The 24,600-nt window shown below is 41.4% G+C and overlaps 2 protein-coding genes across 2 annotated transcripts in view; both read left to right on the top strand.

Annotated features, from left to right (window-relative positions):
- lpcat2 (lysophosphatidylcholine acyltransferase 2) overlaps positions 1–24,600 on the top strand; it is a 242,224-nt gene that overhangs the window by 202,551 nt on the left and 15,073 nt on the right. The gene's annotated exons all lie outside the window — the stretch shown is intronic.
- Positions 7,824–24,478, top strand: mmp2 (matrix metallopeptidase 2). The gene is made up of 13 exons (XM_071894298.2): positions 7,824–8,173; positions 8,634–8,860; positions 10,201–10,349; positions 11,984–12,112; positions 12,659–12,832; positions 13,770–13,943; positions 14,926–15,099; positions 15,673–15,828; positions 16,359–16,485; positions 20,310–20,446; positions 21,244–21,403; positions 21,767–21,876; positions 23,295–24,478. Exons 1-13 carry the CDS (start codon positions 8,018–8,020, stop codon positions 23,396–23,398), a joined length of 1,977 nt encoding a protein of 658 aa, XP_071750399.1. The 5' UTR covers positions 7,824–8,017; the 3' UTR covers positions 23,399–24,478.

Genomic DNA, 24,600 nt, shown 5'->3' with positions numbered 1-24,600 from the left:
TCCCACACACAAGTTGTAAAGTAGTTCTAGGTTACTTGCACTATAAAAGGTCACAAGACAAATGTTAAGTTGATGAAGCCAGGAGGCATGTTACCAATCCAGGTAATGCTCCTCCTTTAATGAGTAAAGTCAAAAGTATTCAATTCCAAACTGTTCACATTCACGATACGCTTGGAAATCATTGGGTGCAAAGTTGTTTAATTGAAATTCAATATCAGAGTAACTTAGGTGTGGTGTAGTCTAAGGCTGAACAATTAATCGAAATTTTATCGAAATCGCAATATGGCCTAAGTCTGATCAATATTAAGAGAGGGTACAGAGCGTTGTGAAGGTGTTGTGGGATTAATTCAACGAAACATCATCATACACAAATCACAGATATGTTGGCAGGTACCCACTCTAAAACCTAAATCAGACACCATTCTCACCATTCTCTTTTCTCTAACATCCAAACCAAGTTAATAGGCACTCACCCTAAACAGCACAAGGGATAATTACATCAGATCCAGTGTATTGGTCAATATGCAAGTAATATCTCAATAGCTGACCATAAAAGCAACAGAGTTGTGATGTGATTTCTGAGGGGTTTTGTAGGGTCTCAGTTGTTTTCAGTTAATTTCTAATGGAAGATTACTTTTCCTCTGATTATTTTGCATTCATAATCACACTCCAAGGGAAGAAATCCAACCATTAGCATAGAGAACTGGTGTGTCCTTAGCATAATGTATGAATTGTAGCCAGGGGGGCAATTCGGAGAATGAGCCAAAATATTTTCAGATGAATTGTCCTACTGAAGAGTACACATTAGGCTAAAGTAATAATAACCACAGGATTTACTAATTCATGTGATGAACCATCACAAAAAAGCCACTAGCAGAGACAGGAGTCAAACTGTCCAAAGCCGACATGTACAAACAACATAATAGCTAATCTGTGGCAGCGCTCTCAAAACTGTCAAGAGTGGCAGACAGACGGCAGTATTTCAACACCCCTTTCACTCACTTACATCATGCAGTATTTCATTTTCATCTCTCACCAACAGCCCAGGTAAAGCCAAGCAATGTACATGACTTATCAAGGCTATTCATTTACTGCGACGGCCAAATCAGAACACCACTGAAAAATTCATCCCCTACTGTCAGCCTGCGCACAGCAAGCCACGGCACTCCATAAATACCACTCTGAATATTTCAGAATTACTAAAAGCAATTCAAGGTAGCCATTCATATTTCATTTGCATGTCCTCGTACCTCAAGATATCTCTGAGAGTAATTTGTCTTCGATGTGAGAAAGGCATCAATATTTCAATTTCTTAAAACATCACACAAACAGCCCAATGATGCCTTCATCACAAAGTGCAGGATTAGGCAAACAAGCTGTTTAGCCAAAGGTATTTCTCCTTGCGCTCATGAAACCTGGTAGTCCTTAGGATATGTGTGAAAATTGTGCACTTTGGTGCAGAAGCCAGAAATTTGGCATATGAGTATGTTTGGGGGTGAACAATATCTGATACTGAGCCATCACAGAGATTTTTTTTAACATATCCAGTGAACTTCTCAGCTGTCGACATACAAGAAACAGACAAGAGAGACAGAATTCAGTCGCATAGAAATGGAAAATCAAAAAGAGAAAGAAACAGGGCAGAGAGAGAGAAGAGGAAGATAGACTGGAAGAGGAAAAAGAGAGAGAAACATTCTGTTGAAAGCGAGTGCAAACTGAAGTAGCGGGGTCAGCCCTCCCCTCTCTCGGTTATTTCCATCTGCTGTTGCCAGCCTCTGCCACAGAGTGGTGCAGGCAGCGCTGCCTTGGAGTGAGGCAGGGCCAGCCCCGTGTCCTATAAACACACACAAATCATTTACATGCTGTACTCATCAAAGGCAACTCTTCCTCATCTCCGCAGAGATTTGCTGCTGATCTGAGCTTCCAATTGCATCTCAGAGCGTCGCAGCTAACCTTTGCAACTGCCAAGAATGTGATTAATTTTTTAAATACAGCTGTTGACCTATTATTGAGATGGAGAGGAGCCACGAGAGACACTCACTGCCTCTCCTCTGTATAATGGAATGCATTATTGCATCAGTGTTTACAAGGCCCGCTAAAAGAGAAACAGAATGAAGGAGAAAGCATTAAATAAAGCAATTCGGCTAATGTCGCTTTGGGCCTTATGCACATACAAAATGTCAATCAAAACCCGCAAATCTTTGATTCATCGCAGTTTGCTCTGGCAGTTGCATCCGAGAGGAGAGCGGTGACACAATGTGGAACAATAATTACCCTGCAGTGTTAAAGTCCTCCAGTGTCTTGGTGCACTCATAAATAAAATATGTCCAAGATAATGGATTTATGTTCAATAATTCATCATCAGAATGTTTCAAACCGAGTGATATAATATGTGTCACAGTATTCTGTAACACACTGCTTAGCCAAATTAACTTATCTTGAAACAGATTTATTGACAGGGCTGTTGCTGCATTTATTTACTCAGCAACCATTGCTTAATCATTCCTGCAAAGTACATAAAACAAACAATACCAATAGATTGATTCCAAACCACTCAGTGTCAGTATTAATTACTCAACCGGGCTAACTATGTACTCAAGCATGCACCAAACAGCACTGTACATGCCACACACTCTATCCTCCGAAGCACTATAAGACTACGTTGAGTTGGAGGGAGAGGAGAGGAGCGAGGGGAGCAGCAGGGGGACCGTGATATTTGTCATTCATGACCTTGGTGCTAGACTTATAGGCGGTTTGGTTTGATGACCCATCAGAGAATCTGGCTGGGTCCTTGGAAGAGCCAGAGAACCAGAGTGAAGGGAAGAGGGTGACATCCAGGGCCACGGTCTGTTCAGCTGGACTGGGGTCAATCAGTGGGCCTGAAGATCCAGAGCCAGCTGGAGAGCCATGATACGACCGGCCTTCATGTCCAGAATGTCCCATTCCCACTCACAAGAGGAGGCCATGCTGGCATGCAGGAGGAAGCCACTCATGCTAATAATTAATGACATGGGTTTGTTATGGCGTGGGACCAGAGCAAGCATATTGCAGCGTTACGTTTAGTTGCGTTCATATTACATGTACAAATCACTGAAAGTCATTAAAATTATATAGAAAATGTCTGTAATGAAGGTGACGTATGATGTATGATTTATATGCGGTGGTGTAAACGCTGTTATACAAATCACCTCTACTAGTGTTAAACATTCCATAAAACTATGATCATGTTTAAATCAATCATCTTACCAACAAACAAATACAAATGGAAGAGATGCACTTGCAATCAAAGCAACAAGACACACATTTTCAAGAACTAGCCGACGGTATTTCACCAAAACACACACACACACACACACTTGTGAGACGCTTCAATCTAGACAGAGCCCAGGCACTCAACAGAGAATAAATAAAAAAAGAAAACAATTTACATGCAAATCAAACTTTATCATCTCAATCTCTTTATGCCTGTTTCCCCTGCAAAATTGCATTCATATGCACAAAGGCATTCACTTAGCTGTACCCCAACTTTTCACGTCTCAGCGTTTTCTATTTGGAGAGGCAGCCCCATGTACATTTAATAGGTAGCCATTCTGTTCCCCGGCTCTGCGAGAGATCACTGTGAGTGTGTCAGTTGGAGGAGATGGCAGCATGTATCAGTGCATGAAATAAAGCCCCTGCTCCAAAGTGACAGGCCCTGGATATTGTTGGCAAATGGATGTTAAATTCACTCTGCAACCACCAACAGCAGCTCTGGCAATGAAAAATTAACTGTACTCTGGCTAAAGGGAAGGGAAATTGCTTTGCTAGATGTACCACAAAATCCTGTTTGTGAGCTATCCATCTGTCAGATCTCTGTGCAAAAAAAAAGCCCTTCAGCTTTCTCTATAAAAAAGTCCACTCTCATATGCTGTCGAGAGTAATCCACAATGAGAGCGGAAACAAAGAGATGTCAAAGAGAGTTAAGAGTAAATCCTGAGTCTATGAAGTAGAGTAGAACTCGGCAAAGAAGAGTGGCTCCAAGGGCTTTAGGAAAGAAGGAGAGGCAAGGCGAACTTCAGCCACCAGAGGGCAGTAATACTGTTGGTGCTGCGCTGCAATCTGTTCAACTAAAATGCCTTTTCAAGATCTTTCTCTTGATAATGACATACACTATTATACATACATACACTATTATTACTTACACATTCTGGGAAAAAATGTATGAATAATATGAAAATATTTGGTTTTCTTTGTTTTGCTTTTTACAGTCACCTACATTTTTAGATTTCAATAAACTGACCTGTTTTTTTTTTGTTCTTTTTCATGAGATGTAAGCTTTTGATCATAACGTTAGTTAATGAATTTTCTTTACATTTGTGTTGGGAATGCAAAATCGTGTAGACTAAAAACAAACAAACAATCCAATAAACAAACAAAAAAGAACCAATCAAATGTAATCTAGGAATGTATGTTATTGATCTACAGCCTTTAATTTTGCAAGTTTATGTGTAGAATTTCAGTGGCAGAGGATGGGAGCTGCAAAAGGTGGGAATTTATGTAACATTAGATTAAACTAAGTTATAATTAAACACAAAATATGTCTATCTACTATTTATCTGTATCTATCCATTTTTCTACCTATTTGCCCTGCCTCAACATGAGACATGGAACACTGGTGAAAAAAATTAGTAAAACATAACATTTAGTCAGTCTTACCAGGTCATTTCTTTTTTTCCATACGGTAAAATGTGATAAAATGTGACTCAATGAGCCGAGCCTTATTCATCTTGAGACCTAGGTGACTTTTCACATCCAACCACCAGATGTCAACACACTACCTCAAATAGCTTCTGCCCAGTCTGCAGCAGGGGGCAGCTGGGTCCTACTCAGGTTAGTTGTATAGAGTTTCTGGTGTGATATATTTTTGTGATCTTAATTGCACTAAGACGTTACAGTTATGCAACTGGTTCCTAACAAATCAAATTTGACTGATTTTTGTTTTATGATCAACTGTAATGCCTTAGAGAGTCTTATGTTCAAGGGGAGAGAAAATGTATGTAATTAAGATAGAATATTGTCATTTTAACCCACTGACCTCAAGGTATGTTAAAATGCAATTCATTGCTAATTATAGGGTAATATGCTGTTGTAAAACTGCTCTAGAACTGTTTCCTCATGTTTTTTCTGTTCTAAAAATGTATTTTAAAAGCACACCTTGCTACTAGGTGGAAGTGAAGCAGGGATGCTATTTGTCAAACACAGAGATGTGCAGGACATGCACACACAAATCCAGATCTGACTAGCTACAGCTCATGAGCTAATCCCATTAAATGTACAATTTATGACCCTGTATTGTGAAAAATGAAAATAATATTTTCAGGTTTACAGTTAGGTACCAGTGCATAATTCTGTATATTTTCAGCCTGGGCTTTAGTTCCCTAGTTTTTGCCATTATGTTGATTGCTTCTGATCAAAATTTTCACTGTAGAGCAGGGTGGGCAATCATGAACCGTAAAAGCACCTGGTGTAGTCTTTTCACAGCACAAGATTGTCCACCCACACACCTCTCAGTTTGCAGGGAGCGCTACTTTCATAGGCCTATACAATCCAACGGGGCCAAGGCAAACAAACCCAAAAAGCGATTAAAACACGCGCTTTTCACACAATAACACTCACTGCGGCTATACATGCCTTTAAATAGCCGTGATCACACAGCATTTCAGTCAGTAGTTCATTTAACACTTTTTGGCGTTGCTCACTAAGTGAAGAATGGGATTTCATTGCTACAGCTTGAAAGCGTTCAGGAGTTTAACTAAGCAAACTACAGCAGATATTACTCGCTTTTCGAAAGTAGGGCTGATTGGAGTAGCGTGAATATAACCGATAATTCTGAATTTTACTACTTTGGACTGCCAACATCAGAGGATTCCCTGCTGTTTACCACTTGTATTGACACACTTCCGCAATTCGTGACGCCAAATTGACAGTTGGTTTTTATGGCATGAATGCGGCATCAGAATACTTGCTAGTTTATGCTAGCTAGTTAAAATAACGTATCTAATACTGCAATATAATACATTTTCAGGTCATGGATAATCGGAAATAAGACATAATGTTAGGCAGTTTTGTGAGTGTTGTTGTCTTGAAAAATACACGATTTTGGTGCTTTTTTCTTCGACTGCTTGAGTTTCCCTTAAACCAGTTGGATTGTAGCAGCGCTCCCTGTAGCTAACTCTGGAGAGCCATTTCATTCAAAACCCCACCCAAACTGCACACCACCCAAACTGCACACCACCTATCCAGTTATCCAGACACCCACCACCCAAACTGCACACCACCTATCCAGTTATCCAGTCATCCTGCTGCCACCCAGTGGACATCGCGCGCGACCCAGTCGACAGCAGAGCGACCCAATTGGACATCGCGCGCCACCCAGTGGACAGCGCGCGCCACCCAGCCGGTTAGCGCGCGATGTCCCAGCTGGATAGCACCGATTGGACAGAAATTCAATCGCCTCTCTTAAAATGGAAGTAGAGCGAGAAAGGTCAAAACAAACTTTGGAAATGAGATAAAATCTAAGGCGAAGGAAATTGGTATTATTAATATTAATGTGTGCCCTCCAGTCCCAGAACCTGAAGTTGATCTATGCATACTGAATAATAACAAGAAATCAGGAGATATAGTCAAGGAAGTTAAGTCTCATCTGTAACAAGAATGGAGTCCATATTTACAGATTTATACAGATGGATCAAAGGATCCAGAGAGTGGGAAAGTGGCATGTGGAGTAACCATTCCTGAATTAAGAATTAAAAACGGACATAGAATTTCAGATCAGATGTCAGTATTCACAGCAGAGATGCTGGCAATATTATGGGCACTTTGATGGGTAGGGGACAATAAACCAGACATGGTGCAAAATAATATTATTTGTGAACCTCGGCTCGGCAGCGCGCGCTGTCGACTGGGTGGCGCGCGATGTCCAATTGGGTCGCTCTGCGCTGTCGACTGGCTCGCGCGGGATGTCCACTGGGTGGCAGCACAGGATGACTGGATAACTGGATAGGTGGTGTGCAGTTTGGGTGGTGGGTGTCTGGATAACTGGATAGGTGGTGTGCAGTTTGGGTGGTGGGTGTCTGGTAACTGGATAGGTGGTGTGCAGTTTGGGTGGAGTGAAATGAAATGGCTCTCAGCAAAAACTAGGAAAATAAGGCCCCGGTTGAAAGTAAGGTTTTTTTTTTTTGGTTTTTTTTTGCAAACAATGAAATAAGGGTGCAATGTATTATGCTGGAAGTTTAGACTGTCAAAATAGCTCAAAGTTAGCCTACCTTTGCCAAAACATGTGGTCTAAATCTGGTCTGTGTTGTTGTTTGCCATTCTTGCCTCATGTTTGAAGCTGGTTTGAGCCCGCAAATGCAATTGTAGGCTACAAAAGTCAGAGCCAGATTTGCAAGGAATCTAACTTTTTATCTCGCGTTGAAGAAGAGCGGGTAAAAGTAGGACTACTACAGGTGAATTTCCAGCGCGGACTGCGCATGTGCATCAGCCTCCTAAGGATTGGACTTCCATACTGGCCCTTTAATTCCAGTGCACGATTGAGAGGTAATGTAGAATACCCTACCCAAAACCCGCTTTACTGGGCCAAACTCTTCCCTTATGCTCTGAGTCATGTGCACTGACATATCCAGGGGGTGATATAGGCTACGTGAAAAAAAACAGGAGTGTGTGAGAAGAGCCACCACAACACATGAGTAAGCATTCCAATAAAGTGCTCTTGACTTTGGTTGTGGACTCCCCCGCTCCTATTTCTCAACCTGGAGACTGCGCAGTCTCCTCATTGTGGAAAGCGAAAAAAGTGCCTGTGCAAGCAGAACTGAGAAAGTTCATGGAGCTGAGGTGCAGGATGTCCCGTTAAGGAGAAAAAAGAAAAAAAAAACTCCAGAGGAGCAGCAGAGGCAGCACAAGAGGCTGAAGGGCTGAAAGGACTGCAACCCAGAGCGCACGGCATTTCTTCCACCTCAGCTATCGTTAACCTGTAAACATGGGGTTTCCGACGATATTTAGTTCTCGTCACATTGTTCTCAAAGTGTTTTTGGTTCAGTTCGTCGCCTTTCAAAAAACATATGCTGCCCCCTCGCCTATTATCAAGTTTCCTGGGGACGATACCACCCCCATGACAGACAAAGAAGTTGCCCTGGTAAGTTTTATTTATTGTTGTTTGTTTTTTTCATAACAGTAGGCCTAAATAAAGTTAACGCTCAATCAGTAGCTGTGAAGTAATCTCCTAACAAATGCGCCATTACCGTTACCATTATGAGAAAGAACTACAGCACTCCTGTACTGTAATTTAAAAGTAGACTTTCACAGCAATACTACAAACTATATAATATCCCATAGGAATAGGCTATTATACTGATACCATTGGATATAACACTATAAGGTTACTATTGATTACCACAGACACACTATAAGTCCCTATTGTAATATTATGATGATAGATGATGATTATGATAGGCTATAGTTCAAACTTCACCCTATTATTTTCACAGAAATAGATGCAGTTAGTTGTCCCAGCAGAGTGGAAACAATTGCATTATGTGAGTAAATGACTAGCAGCATAAAACAACAATTTTTTAATGTTCACTTCTCTCCTTTAGCACTATCTGAACAAGTTTTATGGATGCCCGGAAGACAGATGTAACCTTATGGTGCTCAAGGACACTCTGAAGAAAATGCAGAAGTTCTTTTCTCTGCAAGAAACTGGAGAGATCGACCCCAAAACCGTGGACATCATGAAGAAGCCCCGCTGTGGCGTCCCAGATGTGGCCAATTACAACTTCTTCCACAGGAAGCCCATGTGGCAGAAGAAAGACATCAGCTATAGGTCAGGCGCTCAACATGACATGCACATTTTATGATGCCAGTGGGTGCTAATTCATCATGACCCTGCATTTTGGGTTTCTTTGGAACAGCATGACCTTATCCACAAGAGATAAAACATCAAACTTGGGTCAAATAGATTAATGCTTGTTTTGAACTGTTTGAAGTACCAGATGCAAGGTGTTTACTGCAATAGGACAGTTATTGTCAGGTTGTTTGTCAATCCAGAAAAGTATACTAACTTTTTCTGTGATTATCTGAACTTTATGTTACTCACTGTAACTCACTGTATCGTCCTATCTGACTAACCCCACCCATCTGGTACCTAAGCAAGGTAAATCCAACCATAAAAAGTATTTGCAAATACTACAGGGTGAGTCCTAGGTCTGACTCACACAAGAATGCTGTAAAATGTACCAGTTTGAATTTTATTCCCAGAACAGCATTTGATGGCGTTGTTCCACAATGTGCTGAGCATAGGAAACTATAAAAAACACGGCCAGAGTCTGTTGTTTGCTTTGAGAGATGGACCTCAGCTATGCCCCTGATCCCCCCCCCCCAACCCCCCCACGGTCCACCCCACCCCCATCCATCCCCATACACAGTCATGAAGAGCTTGCATCTTGTTTCTTGCTAACACCAGCATTCCTACACAGTATGTGTTGGATCTGTTTTTTTTTGTTCTGTTTGAACTGGTTTATTTATATCAGCGTTTTTGCGTGCCCTGGCCACTCCGACCTGTCTGTCTGTCTGTCTGTGTGTTTTGTAAAGAAGATTGTAAGCCAAAGAGAACAGTAACAACCATCTTAGACTGTGTTTAGGAATGCAGAGTAGACAGGCTTATAACAGGGTTTGTGGCTGAACTCTGTTTCAGGAAGCATTTTCACCAGATGACTCATAGTCTGTTACTGGACAGATTTAGCTGGATTCGTCTCCATGATCTCTAGTATTGCGATCACGGGATAGGTCTGTGTGCGCTTGTCTTTCAAAGCCTAAGACTGAAAGAGCCACTGTGACTATCTTGATTACACTGTTTCTGTAATCATGATTGTTTCATCTTAATAACTGTCTGACATGTTCTTAAGATCAGTTATGTAATAAGTCTATTTGAAAGGTTCAATTCAAAAAAGCTTTGGAAAACAACTGTTACCTGACATTCCTTACTCACCATTTCAAAACTGTAGGTGACTGCATCCTCAGAAATGTCACTTTTTTCAGATGACAGACAAATATTCATATAGTATATGCAAATGATTTTCAGTGGGTTAATTTGAACTATGTTGGGCAGGAGTGTCGTTTTAGAATGCAACTCTTCATAGTGAAACTCTTTTGTTCACTCTTCAGAATCCTCGGACACACTCCTGATCTGGATGAGGAAACCATAGATGATGCTTTCTTCAGAGCCTTCAAAGTATGGAGCGATGTCACCCCGCTCTCCTTCACCCGCATTATGGATGGAGAGGCTGACATCATGATTAATTTTGGCCGCAATGGTATACCACACTTTTTTTTTTCTCATAGTGAAGTGGATGTACAGTTGAATGTGAATGTACACTGTAATGCAGGGTTTTCTAGAGCATGGTTATTATTAATTTTCACTTCTGTCCCACAATTTGCTTGCACTGCTGATCTTTGGTGGTCAGTTGTGCTTACTCAAGAAGAGAAATCTGATATTGTGTTCAGTCAAGTGAAAATTTAAGTTGGCAAAAAAGAAACTACTTAAAAGAAAATACTAATCAATTTAAGTATTGACATGTTATGTCTATGGCCTTGGGCAGCACAATCAGTATCTGCAGGCAGGTAGAACTCTGTCCCAAAGGAGCCAGTACTCTAGTCCATGATGGAGTAGAGCCTGGAGTGTAAATGACAATCATTGAGATACTTAGTACTTTGTGGACTAATACCATGTATGTCTGACATTTTATATCCAAATGAGATTTATATTACAGTATTGCTATCAGTTCCAAACCAGAAAATGTCCCCTTGTCCCCTAAAAAGCCTCCTGTTTACTGTCACTGTGACATTTTTCATCTTTCCAACTCTGTAGTTTTTTTTTTATAATTCAGTTTTTATGAGACTCAACTCCCATTCATTTCTAATGGGGGATTACTGTTTTCTGGCTCGTCTCCTGATCCCATCTCTTGTCTTGGGCTGTGGGAAACAGTCGTGAATGTTCTTTAATGTTCACTCAACCAGACATGCCTGCCTAGGGAATAGGAATAACATTTTAAGCCTAAATTTATTGGTATTCTCTACTGGGGCAGTGGCTCAGTGAGCACTCTGAGAGTCCAGCTCTGACTACCCCAGGTAGTAAAGTTGTTGCCTGCTTTTCCCACGTGTCATGCCAGTAACTAAGAGGCAAACTAGACCCCAAGTAAGAAAACAGTTGAAAAGAAGTGACCGCTTGGTTGACTTATGGTCAGGGAAAACCTCAACATGCATGTTATTATGGCCACACCCCACACTGGCAGCCTATATTTTTGGAAAACTCTGGGTAAACTATTGGGAATTGCGGTCTTGACGCAGGTTATCAGGGTCATTTCAGCTAAAGTAACCATTACACAGTTACTCACAGCACCATGACATCACCCTGTCTGGCTGTAGCTGACCCTGTCTAGAAAGAATTCAGTAATTATAATGACACACAAATCCAAACAGGACACCTCAGCGGATGTGTAACAAAAGTTTCATAAAAAGTTAAAGGAATATCTTGACATTTTGGGTTTAGTCTGCTATATTCTTACACCAGACAAATGTCACGTTATTTGTGAAATGTTTCCACACTTGTCCTTCAGCGACTCTAAAAATGATGTGGTATCATTTTTAGCATATCTTATTTAACTCTATGGGTCCTGCTAGCTACCGGCTAACAAGCTGTTTCACTACCAGTAGTATCCATTTTCTGAAATACTTTTAAGGAAGCTATTCTGTGAACAAGAAGATTTTGGTAACTGATGTGCCATATCAGAAACTTTTCCTTTTTACAGTTTTTTTTTTTTTTTTACAATTTTACAGGTAGCTGGTAAAGATAATACAATTCAAAATGTCAAAGTGCCTGTTTAAAAAAAGTAGAACTCCTCCAATTTTTTTTTCCTGAACTCTTAATTTTGAATGATGTCATCAATAGAGCACGGAGATGGCTACCCCTTCGATGGTAAAGACGGCCTCTTGGCTCACGCCTTTGCACCAGGACCAGGCATTGGGGGAGACTCCCACTTTGATGATGATGAGCAGTGGACGCTGGGAGAGGGCCAAGGTACTGGAGAAACATAATTCACCAAAAATAAAAGTGGATTCTAAAGCTTTCACTGTTTTTCACTACAATAATTTGTGGTAATTTGTGCGGACCTGGGTCAAATACCATTAGCATATAATTCTTAATCCAAACTACCTTACAGTAACCACATTAGCACGGGTGACCTCAGTTTGATTTACCACATCAGCACTTGTCAGCTGAGATGACGATCACAGAACTATACTAATTTTGACATTGACAACACTAATTTGACTTTCATACTTTCCTGTTATTATCTAAACTTTGTCTAAACTTTCTGGCATTTGTATTATCCTCTGTGGCAAACCTCATCCATCTGGAACCTGAAAAGGGGAAAAAAACAAACAAACTATATTTCCACACACTATTTGACCCAGATCTAGTTGTATGTACTGCCCATTATTCGAAACCTCTTGTCTGAAATTACCATTTACGCAGAAGTAATCCATAAACCTATTTTCCTCTCTCCCATGGTGCCGTAGCAGTCTCACAACTCTAAGATGAACTCTTTTCTTAACTTTTTGGCAGTGGTGAAGGTGAAGTTTGGCAATGCTGAGGGGGAGTTCTGTAAATTCCCTTTCCTGTTCATGGGCACGGAGTACAACAGCTGTACATCTCAGGGCCGTGACGACGGCTTCCTGTGGTGCTCCACCACTTACAACTTTGATGAAGACAGCAAATACGGCTTCTGCCCCCATGAGTGTGAGTCGGTCTCTTTGCTCTCTTCTCTGTTCTGACACAACAAAATGGCATTGTAATGTATGTAATTTGGTTTTGCTTGTCCAAACACATTGCAGGACTGTGTGTGTATACTTTTTCAGTATGGGTTGCCCCACTGGGAATTAAACCCCCACCTTAGCTGCATTGATGCCATGCCCCATTTGCATCTTGCTGAACCACAAAAATATTTAGTAGCTTGGGTAATTTTAAAGCTGTTTTTTATCCATATTGGCCAAGCGCTACTTCAAATCAGATTGAAATATATTTAAAGCCGGTCTGTTGATTTTGGACTGAGAGAAAGTAGGTTGGAAAGTATGCCAGGAAAGTGATGTTTTTGTTTGGAATGGATTATGGAATGTTTCTTTTCCAAGTTACTGTCCCACTTTAAAACACTGGGCTTTGTCAAACATTTTGTTTATCTGTGTTATGTTGCTGTCCATGGTACTGATACTATCACATGCTCATTACAACTAACTGCCAAAATACACATGTACTAGGTTGTTGTATATGATGCGAACAACTGAGGCCAGTTTGTACTGCAACTGCCTGTTCTATTAAGCTCTTACATTGAAGTAAAAAGTTGAATTCTACATCTCTCCATAACTTTTATTCCTCTTCTTTCTTCGCGGAGCACTTCTGCCTTACTTGACCACTCTCGGGTCACAGTAGGGTCACAGGAATATTTCCAGGGCATTATGGCTCTGAGCCTTGCACCTCTTAGTATTGGTTGCCTGTAATGCTGATGATCTAGGAATTGGAGCTTATTCTATGGTTACACTCACTGTAAGTCGTTCTGGCTCAGAGCGTAAGCTAAATGCCTAAAATGTAAACATAAGATGTAAAAATGTTGTGTATTATACTGTTTTTAATGTATGCTATATGGTTATCTGTAACACTTCTTTGTATGTGTGTGTTACAGTGCTGTTCACCCTGGGTGGAAACGCCAACGGAGCTCCTTGCAAGTTCCCCTTCACTTTCCAGGGGGATAAGTATGAAGGGTGCACCACTCAGGGCCGTGATGATGGTTACCGCTGGTGTGCCACCACCGAGGACTATGACCGGGACACATCCTATGGGTTCTGCCCTGAAACTGGTAGGTGGTATGATTTATTGTCTATTATGTCTTGCTCTGTCTCCTTTTGCTGTATATGAGGTCCAGGTTTCCCTGTACTACATGTACAGTTACTGTGCTTGACAGATAATGTGTTACTAACACCTACTGCTTAAAAACACATCCATGGTTTACTACAGTAGCTCCATTTTACTCATCATTGAAAGCACAGCAGTTGTCCGTGACTGTCGCATGGAAATCTTAATTTGAGGATTAAATCATCATTTTTGCGTGCTTCTACTGTATGTGTTGGTGCCTGTTTGTGTGTACTGTGTGTGTGCAGGGTTATGTGCATGCAGTGCATGCCCGAGAGTGTGTTTCTGTGTTTATCTGACTGTGTTTATTTGCTGTGCAGCATATGATGCCTCTGTATATGGGTCCACAGGAATGCTCCAGCTGTGGTTTTCATTCTTGCTCGTGGTCTACTGAATGGCTGTAAAAGTATTTTACCGTGCAATGGCAGTTCTTATTTTCCATTCTGTCAGTGGGACTGGCTTTGGGGTTGGGGTAGTGTAGGAGGGAGGGAGGGAGAGAGAGAGACAGACGGAGAGAGGTAAGACCACTGGGGTTTTCATCTGGTTCTAATTGACTGGGAATGCTGCTGTGTTAAGCCTTGTGTGATAGCTAGTGCTGAATAAGAAATGATAAAAAACAGCACAAAACCAGTCTTGCCAGATTGAAGATTATCTCTCTTTGAAAGAAAATCAATTTGGGCGGGTGCTTTTTGGTTTTGTGCCCAGTGGATTAGTTATTGATGTTATGTGTATTGTGCAAGTGCTTTAATGATGTTTTCAACATCATCTGCGCTCATTTCACAATCTAACGCAAACCAAATTGTGCTTGAGAAACATTTTGGCCTTTCATTGAGTTTGTAAGCCAGCGTAAGAACTTAGTTCACTACACATTTCAACAATTTTACAACTTAACCATGTCTTTGAACCATGCCATTTGATGTCCCCTGCAGCCATGTCAACAGTGGGAGGAAACGCAGAGGGAAGCCCCTGTGCCTTCCCCTTCACCTTCCTGGGAGACACCTATGATGCTTGCACCTCCTCTGGACGCAGTGATGGCAAGATGTGGTGCGCCACCACCAAGAGTTACGATGATGACCGCAAGTGGGGCTTCTGTCCCGACCAAGGTATGAAGCATTCCAACCTGGGCCAATAGTATTTCATATTTAGTGTTTGTAATGGTATTTATTAGAACAGTTCTTGCCATCGTTTGTTTTAAACTCTTGGGAGTACCAGCCGAGTGGGATTTGTCACATAGGACAAAGCAGAGTGCCAGACAGTTTAGAGAATTACAGAAAACCATCTAAAAATCATTTTACTATACATTTCTGTGATGGTGTGAGGTAGGGTGTCAGTCTGAATTGTCCCGATGAGGTAAACCCAACCCCATCTGGTACTCCAAACAAATATATGCATTATTTATGTATCACATTATTGAATTCAACCCAGTTCTGGAAGCACAGGCACTGCTAGACTGTATCTGTAGCTAATAAATCAGAAGACCCATTCATATTTCTCCTTCTGCTTTCTATCAGCGTTTCATTAAGGAATATTCAACATACAGTAGTTATTCTGTACAGAAGTTGTAGCAGGTTTTTTCTGAATGTTCAAAGACCGCCCATGTATGTGATGTTGAGATCCTTCAAAACTACTGTTTGTGATGTGAAGACACATGTTCATTGCTAGCTGAATGTTTGCAGGCTACAGCTTGTTCCTGGTGGCAGCCCATGAGTTTGGTCATGCCCTGGGCTTGGAGCACTCTCAGGACCCCGGAGCACTGATGGCCCCTATTTACACCTTCACCAAGGACTTCAGACTGTCTGCCGACGATATCAAAGGCATCCAGGAGCTCTACGGTGAGATGGAATGTCACTTAATGTTAGTTATGTATGTTTAGTATTTCTATGTAAAGCAAGTGACATCTGAAGGACATTGTGTTATGCCAGTAAATCAAAGACCTTGTACATACTGGCATTTTGTAGCATTTTGAAAAAAAAAATGGTTCCTTAAATCTGTCAAATCCACACATCTACAGATTGCAATGTTATTTTATTTCTAGCTACCTAACCTAGGACCTGCTTTTGGATGCAGCTTAGAAACCAAAGAAGAGTTTTAGCTGCGGGTCTGCACAAGGAATGTTTGTCGAAATGTTATCCTCTCTCTCACATCATGTAGACCCAATAACACTGTGAAAAAGCAATTCCAAACCTGTCTCTCAGAGAGTTAAGTAATCTGGGAGGTTTAATTTATTTAGCAATACTGCCAAATCTACATTTTAGACAGAGTGTGAAGTTTTCATCTCAGTAAAAGGCAGGAGAGATAAATAAAGTTCTTCATAAATCACTCCCTCAAAGATTTAATATTCTGGCAAATCCCTCACTGATAGGAATACCAACAGACAAGCCTCTGCCTCCAACCCAGGGTCCTGTCACTCCCATGGATATCTGTAGTGAGCCAGTTGTCTTCGATGCTGTGGCACAGATCAGAGGAGAGACCTTCTTCTTCAAGGACAGGTAATGGATTTAGTAGGAATTCCTAATATTGCATCATGTTTTCACCTGGAGTAGAGACCTCACCAAGCATACATATGCCTGATGAAGACCAAATGTGGTAGAAACAATGCATAATCTAATTTCCAGGCATCTTTTTTTGTTTTGTATCTTTTCTATTTCATTGTACCGCCTTTTCATATGAAGCTCCTATTCAGTATTTTGGATGTGCGTACACTACCTCCTCACTGTGGGCCTTAAAATTCGACCATGTTGTTTGAGCATGCAAGTTGTAATGTTGTTTTCATTAGCTGTCTGAGTCATAAATATGCTGTGAAGTCTGTTTGACTCTCTTGAAACTTAGCTAGTAGGCATTGGCTCATACTCTGAATTTCCTGTCTGTGATCTACAGGAAGAGCTCACAAACATAACCCAATACCCTACTTATGACTTTATGACTTGTGCAAGTGAAAAAAGGCAGGCTGCTCAAGTTGGATTTCATAATCCATAACATAACCATTTCACCACAGACAATGGGTAGTTTGACAGGAGGTTTTTTGAGATTTATTATTGTTTATTCTCGTGTTGCATTCCTTTCTCTTGGCACTCAGTTGTTCATGGTGTGACGACTAGTTATGAAAAGAAAAACAACTGTACTTACACTCAAAAGAGCCAAAATAGACATCAGTCATCAGCACTGTCTACAGTTCTCCACAGGCGCCAGTCAATAGAAGGTCTTGTGAGCTTATGTCTTCTGGCTGACTTGGAGTAGAAGAAGAGGTTCAGAGCTGTGGTTTGGTCAAAACCCTTTGTGACTCAGTGCATTTTCCCCTAGGAAGGTGAACACTGTCACCACAACAGCTGAATTCTGTTAAAGACAAATTTCTCTCAGATTCGCTTTAAACAAAAAACATAACCTAGTATGATAGAATCCCAAATAACATCTTTGTTGGTTATGCTGTATTAACTTCTCTAGCTGCTGCCATAACGTTCCCCACTTGTAATTTCAAGGTTAGCAGGGCTGTATATCTGTCATGGCTATTTTGGAAGCATGTCCAAAGCAAACAGGCCAGCAGACCTCTTTGCCGAAGAGTGTAGTCATTCAGTTTGCCTGGCTTTCCTCCCCAGGAGCCTTGAGTTAGGAACTGGAAGAAACCACCCACAAATCCTGCTCACAAATCCTGCTTTAATACAGAATTACTTTTCACCTTGCTGTGGCTCTCTCACTGTATTAGCAGTGATCAGCGCTGCAGCACAGAAACTCCAGAGTGTTTTGTGGACCATGAAACTTTGGCCCGTTATTTGGAAGTCAAACTGGGCTGAAACTTTACTCTCTGAAGCTCAGCTGAAGCTTGAGATGAAGCTTTACTCTCATTACATAGTGTAAAGATTCAGGCCAATGAATCTTTGAACTATAAAACGTTTTATATCATATCATGTCGTATCGTATCGTATCGTATCATACGATCATCACCAGTAATGTATAAATACAAACAGGCATCCATGGTAAAGCTAACTTGGTAGTTATAATACAAGTGTCTGTTTAGGGCTTATTAACATTACAAGTTATTGATTCTTACCATTATAAAGTCTGCTGACAGGGGAGACAGCTGCATATAAACTTAGATCTTTTTCAGTAGGACCTGCTGATATGGACACTATTTCTGTCATCAATCATTATGATCCTTCATCATTTACTGTAACCTTAGAGCATCTTTTAAATGATGCAATATATGCAGCCGGCATTATGTTGTAGTTATGGAAGAGCTGTGATCACAAACACTTGATAACTGCATGATATTTGCACTCCACGCCACCTTTTGTCCTATTTTCAGTGGTTGGATTGCTCCAGTCCTTGGTTATTTGCAGCTGGGTCTGTTTAAACTATCATAACCTAGAGCAATGGGGCTCAGCCAGTGTGGAAAGGCACATCGGTGCGCCATGGAGTGAGTTGATGTGTTCCTCAAGAGTTTGCTGAAATATAAAGAAAATAACGGAGAAAGTTGCAGATTTATTGCATTTACTTAGTTGAAATTCAGTGTACTTAGCTTATAATCAAACCTCACAAACATCAGAAGACCGCCGCAAGTTTGGCCAAGTTCAACAGCTCATTCTGCTGTTTTCTGGCTCTCTTGTGTGACCATACAAGGCTTTGTGTAATATTTTTTCAAGCAAACATTTTAGTATGCCTTGAAATTCAGTTGTTTTGCGAAAGTGTGCCCCAGCACCAAAAGGTTGAGAAGCACTGACCCGGAAGCACTGTGCAAAATGAGGAGAGAAGGAGACTCAAGGCACTGAAGTGAGCATATGTCTCTCTGAAGTCTTAGATGAGTGAAGTTTCAGCGTGGGCCTGTTGCTGTAACTTTCACAGACTCTATAATGAGTTGCCTGAAGGCCATGCCAGGTCCATAGGCTGCAGAGCTGCAACACAAGCCAACTTTTAGAGCATCAGATAAGAAGTGGTGCCCTCCAGGCTCCAGCTAATGTTCACTTGACTGCCCTGTTGTAAAAGGGGGATCCCCCCTTTTTTCTCCTGGCTCAGCGTGTTTATGATGTAGGACAAATCTCAACATGATGCGATGAGTAATTCTTGTAGTTCTCACTGAGCTCAGCATAAAAGAATGGCTGTCTGTCTGGAGGCTTAAGGGGAAAGCAATTATGAAGTCTGCCTCGAAGTGACAGCCCGTCCAACCTACTGATTAGGTTTATATTTATGGCTGTATTTTAACAACAAAGAAACATCCACAGGAACCTGTTGCAAATAACTGTCCATATGATTGTATCATAGCATTTAGCTAACACTGGCTATGTAATATCTATCCGTACAGCAGGTTGGCACATATACATGGGGGTAAGGTGCTCTTATTCAGGGGCATTTTGACAGTATTGGGCACTCTGCCTGTTGGCCCCTTACACTACTAGGTGGCCTCTCTGTTCCAAATGGAATACCATGCATGTATAAAGTGGTTATTTTGTGTCATTTTAGATGGCTTTGAAGTTTGGGACATGAGAGTATAATTCAAGGAAACACAAATTTGAAACTTTTAATTTTATGAATGCTTGTGATTTGTTTTTTGTCTTTTTTTTTTCTCATATGTTGGAAATTATCTTCAAGCACCAGCTTGGCTGTGGAATGTAAGATTGTCCTCTTTACCAGCCACTTTAGCAGATGGCTAAACATAATTTGGAAGGAACTGGCTGGAAAACGAAAGAAATATCTTTTCCCTTGATTTGATAGCTTGCAGTCGAGGGAGACAGGAAGGATTGAGAGAAAGAGAGAGAAAGAGAGGGGTGACATACATCGAAGATCCTAGGCCAAATTCAAACCCAGGATGTCGTAGGTACATGGTGTGCCCCTAAAATAATGAAATTTACCACTCACTGTGGTTAGTTCAGATTCAGATCATGTCTCTTCATTCATCATGACAGATGTACACAAAAATATGGCTGTGTGGTATCTGTTTTGTATCCTCATCTTCATTTAGTCATTATCAGAACTCATCTTTGCAATTGGCTGTTGTTAAGATCTTTCTCTCTTTTAAAAAATAGGTCAGTGGAAAAGAGTTTGGGAAGCTGCTGTTGTTGTGCAGCTGTGTATTGGAAATCCGGGCAAGATGGGTCTTGTTCCGCTGGCGTCGGCAGCCTTGGCCCTAACGAGAACCAGATGCTCATGAATCAGGCCATTGTGGCTGGCTCGGCCAGTGAAGCACTTGCACTAGCCCCCCTTCCCCTCGCTCTCTCTCTCTCTCTCTCTCTCAACCCCCCTCTGCCCCCTTTTCACTCTCACTCCGTTTTCATCCCTGGCTCACCTACCTTTCTCTCACTCTTTTTCATACTCTATCCCCCAGATTCCTGTTCAGGTCAGTCAACTTCAGAAGCAAGCCAAGTGGCCCCATGCTAGTGGCCACCTACTGGCCTGACCTGCCTGTCAAGATAGATGCCGCCTATGAAAACCCACTGGAGGAGAAGACGGTCTTCTTTGCAGGTACAGCGGAGAAAACAAGAAATAGAGCATTCATCTGTGAAATAAAGGGAAGAAAGGCTTGATTTATACTCTCTTGAATAGTGGATGCCATATCGCATGTAGAGCCTGTTCATTTCAGCTCTCCTTCTATGGCAATCAGAGAAACAGACACAGTTCCATTTCCATGAGTAATGGAGGGGTGTCTTCACTCTTTCACCACTGGGATGCTTTTCCCCTTGACGGTCATCCATTTCTAAGAAGTGAAACATTAGGAGAAAGAGGAATGTTGGCTGAGTACCGTTATATGTGGTGTGCACTCCCGGACACTTGAGATATTCAACCATAGTTATTAGTGGTTTATAATGCATGCCTTACATTTTACTATCATGACAACCTTCCTGAATCCTGAGTAGATTTACATAATATATTCTCCAGCTTCTAAGACATTGAAAGCAGAGCTTGTTTGGTGCATACTCTCCTCTGCACAGAGGTTCAGGTTTGGCTATGGAAAAGACTTACTACTCTGTTTCGTCAGTCCCCAGAGTAGTTAACCAGTGACATCACCTTCATAACCATACAGCTAATCCTCATTATCCAGACAGCAGCTAATACTTTATATTTCCTTACAATATATTTGGATATTAGATTTGTAGGATAAACATGCCCTCAACAAAAGGGATAATACATTGTTATGACAGCATGTGCGTCAGGATAATTATAGCCTTGCATCAGTAGGAACGTATAACTTCAGTATTACTTTACCCATGCATGGCTCTGTTTTTCTGCTTACTTACTTGTCTCTCTACTCTTTCTCCTAGGCAACGAGATGTGGATCTACAAAGCGGATGTGCTGGAGAAAGGCTACCCCAAGAGGATCTCCAACCTCGGCCTGCCCACTGACCTGCAGCGCATCGACTCCGCCTTCAACTTTAGGAAGAACAAGAAGACTTATCTGTTTGCCGGGGACAAATTCTGGAGGTGAGGAACAAAGCCCTAGACATCCATGTATGAGCCTAAAGCCAGGGTCTGACACACCCTAAGATTGTACTGATGATGTCATTGCCTGTTGTTGCACTGCTGGGATACGCCTGGTTCCAATTAGAGTTTTTGGTGTGACCTACGCTGGACTGTAAACCACATCAGCTCCCACAGCTCTTACACAACGTGGGGATTCACAGTATTGATGACTGTGTGTAACTCCTTCATCTCCATGGAGGTGCCTGGCCTGAGTGTGTGTGTGTCTGTCTGTCTGTCTGTGTGTGTGTGAGAGAGAGAGAGTGAGAGCTGTGAAGCGCTCATTAAGGCACTATACAAATCCAGTTTGTTCTGATGTGTCTCTAGGTACAATGAAGATAAGAAGAAAATGGACCCTGGCTTCCCCAAGCTTATTGCAGACTCCTGGAATGGCATCCCAGATGGCATAGACTCTGCCTTCACTCTGAATGGCATTGGTAAAAAAATATATAGATTTTCTTTTAATACAATTTGTGAATTAAATGCCCAATGTGGAACATTTTGAGCATATTAATTATACATATTTATAGCCTATATATGACTTGCAGATGGAAAATTTTGTTTTGGCAGTATCCACATCACATGGTAACAGTACAAATAATGCAAGTATAAACTAACCTGCTCCAACCCTGCTAACCCTGATTTTGCTGCCACTTAATACCAATCATTCTGTTAAGGGCTGTAAAAATTAGTTTAGAAATAAAACAATGTCTCCAGTCCCTGTGCTGGCTATAATGGAAGAATAGGGACAAAAGTAGCAAAAGTCCTTCTGGGACTCCACCTTTGTTGAAGTTTGGATTATTCTCTTTAAGAAGAGCAGAGCAGAGGGAAAGGGAGCTGTGTGGAAATGGCCACGGGGCTTCAATTAGCACGGCTGGTGCTGTCTGTGCCAGTTCACCATCTGCAGACTGGCATTCCTTGTAGTTAGATCCCAGGCAAATCCAGTCAGCTCCCTCATCACGCCTGGCACTGTGCCTCCAACAACAAGACTCCTCATATACCGGAACCCTGCAAGCACTGCTGACGCCACTGAGCCAAGGATGAACTCTTTAGAGGAACTGGTGAAGACACAGTGAAGATGAGGAAATAAAACCGACAAAAGGGAGTAGTTCTGAGGCTAGGGAGTGGTTTTTGCTGATAGGAGATGCTGAGAGGAGAGCATTTGTTTTGCATTGAAGATGTGTTTTGCTCATTTGCTATGACCCCTCATTATCGGTACTGTTGCAATGAATAAACGACACAATATGTTGTCTTTTTGCTCACTGGCGAGCTCAGCGCTGAAACTAGAGTGCAAGAAACGTATCCTGGTGAATTTTAAGAAGGACACCTGCAAAATTCCTCTGTGACGGACCACTGTCATTGTCAGCCGTGTCACTTTGGGCTTCGAGGTGGTATGCAGATTTTGGTCTATGGCAAGCAACCAGGGATTTTTCCATTACTGCTCGCCCCATTGCTCCTAACATACATGCAGCACTGTAAGCATCACATATTGCCTTCCCCACACAGTGAACAAACAGATTTATATAGAGCGAGTCTGTGCCCCTCTACAGAGGTGCCTCTGTGTGCTTTCTGATTAGCATACTCAGAAAGAGCAGGCTCAGCTTAGGCTTCAGCAGTGCCTGATTGGGTCTTTCAGCTGAGGAGGCAAATGAGGTCATATCCTTCTCATCTTGATTGAGACTGATTATACTGCAGGCCCATATGCTTTTATACAAACTTGATTTTTTTTACCATTTGTATATGGTAGTTTTTCTGCCTTGTTTTACATTGGGGTTTGTTTTCATACCATGGAAGATAGACAGAATGATTTTAAACAATTTTTTAATGTAGAGTACATTGTTCTTGTCTTTCACAGATTACAGCTACTTCTTCAAAGGCGGACACTATTTCAAATTGGATGACAGTAGCCTGAAGATTGTCAAGTTGGGTGAAATCACAAAGGACTGGCTTGGTTGTTAAACATTGCTGAGATGTTTAGCCATTGGCTCTTCCTGTGATGACCTTTGGCCTCATGAGGACTCTGCCACGGCATCGCACACAACCGGAGGTCACCACAGTGCACACCGTTGTAGGGTCTTAGCCCGGCAACTCTGCACGCTCTCATGAGAGACATGTCCCATCCAGCCTGTATAACCAGCCCCCAGCTTTGTAGAAAGGCACCTCGGGACTTTCTACACAGGCTGAACATAGGCAACTGGATATTTGTTATATTACTGTGTGATATTGACATTTTATTTGTTATGCTGATGCAGATTTGTTACGATATGTACCCCCTGGTTTTTTTTTGTTTGTTTGTTTGTTTTTTGTTTGAAACTCAGACATCAGGTATGTCCACACTGCGTTGAACCAAGCAGTGCTTTACTGTGCTGTGAGATATCGCCGTTTTATGCAAATTTGATTCTCAAAGGCTGTTTTACACCATATGAGGAATTCGTGTTGGCTTACAACTACTTCTATGTCCACAGTGTACAAAGTGCAGTTTTATAAATGTATCGTTTTAATTAATAAGTAATTGTCTCATTGTTGTGAAATACATTTGAAAAAATGAATTTGCACAATGTGCCTTGACCGAAAATGGTGCTTTAGAAATTGCTTTTTGCATATAGTCCTATATATATATTTTATATTCTGTGTAACTATGTCTGATGGGACTACTTATTATGCTCTGGATGTCAGAAAGTAGTATTCACAGGCACACATTATTCTTCATTTGGTTAGCACTTTGTATAGGACTATACAAGGGAACTGCACAATATGGAGACCAAATTATTGTCATGGCAACTCCATTTTGTATTTTCCCTCACTAATGGTACAGAAAGATTAAAGGCACAGGTTGCCTATAGAGGCTGTATAGGTTTGCTGCATGATGGAATCATGACAAAAGAGTACCGCAATAGTATTGTTTTAATAATCTTTTTATATTCTCTTTACTTTCTTGGGATTTAACTCTGCAGTCATTAGTGATTGTGTTTTGTTTTGTTTTGTTTTATGCTTGTGCACTTTGTCATTCTGTCAATAAAGATGGTCAATATAATGTGGTTCAGTGATAAACAGATGAGGCACTTATCCGCTTTTATACCGTTTCCAAGCAGGTTAATTACGTAGTTATGGGCCTTCATTACCAGCCTAACAAGCATGTGTGAATTCAGGAATGACCAGAT

This window comes from Centroberyx gerrardi, chromosome 1, assembly GCF_048128805.1.
Source record: "Centroberyx gerrardi isolate f3 chromosome 1, fCenGer3.hap1.cur.20231027, whole genome shotgun sequence".
NCBI classification, from domain to species: Eukaryota; Metazoa; Chordata; class Actinopteri; order Beryciformes; family Berycidae; genus Centroberyx; species Centroberyx gerrardi.
Note: the sequence above shows the minus strand (reverse complement) of the source record. Positions and strands in the feature narration are given on the sequence as shown.

Coding starts and splice junctions, on each gene's coding strand:
- mmp2 (XM_071894298.2), top strand. CDS start 8,018: ATGGGGTTTCCGACGATATTTAGTTCTCGTCACATTGTTCTCAAAGTG. Junction 20,447..21,243: donor GAAGACGGTCTTCTTTGCAG/GTACAGCGGAGA, acceptor TCTTTCTCCTAG/GCAACGAGATGTGGATCTAC. Junction 21,404..21,766: donor GCCGGGGACAAATTCTGGAG/GTGAGGAACAAA, acceptor ATGTGTCTCTAG/GTACAATGAAGATAAGAAGA.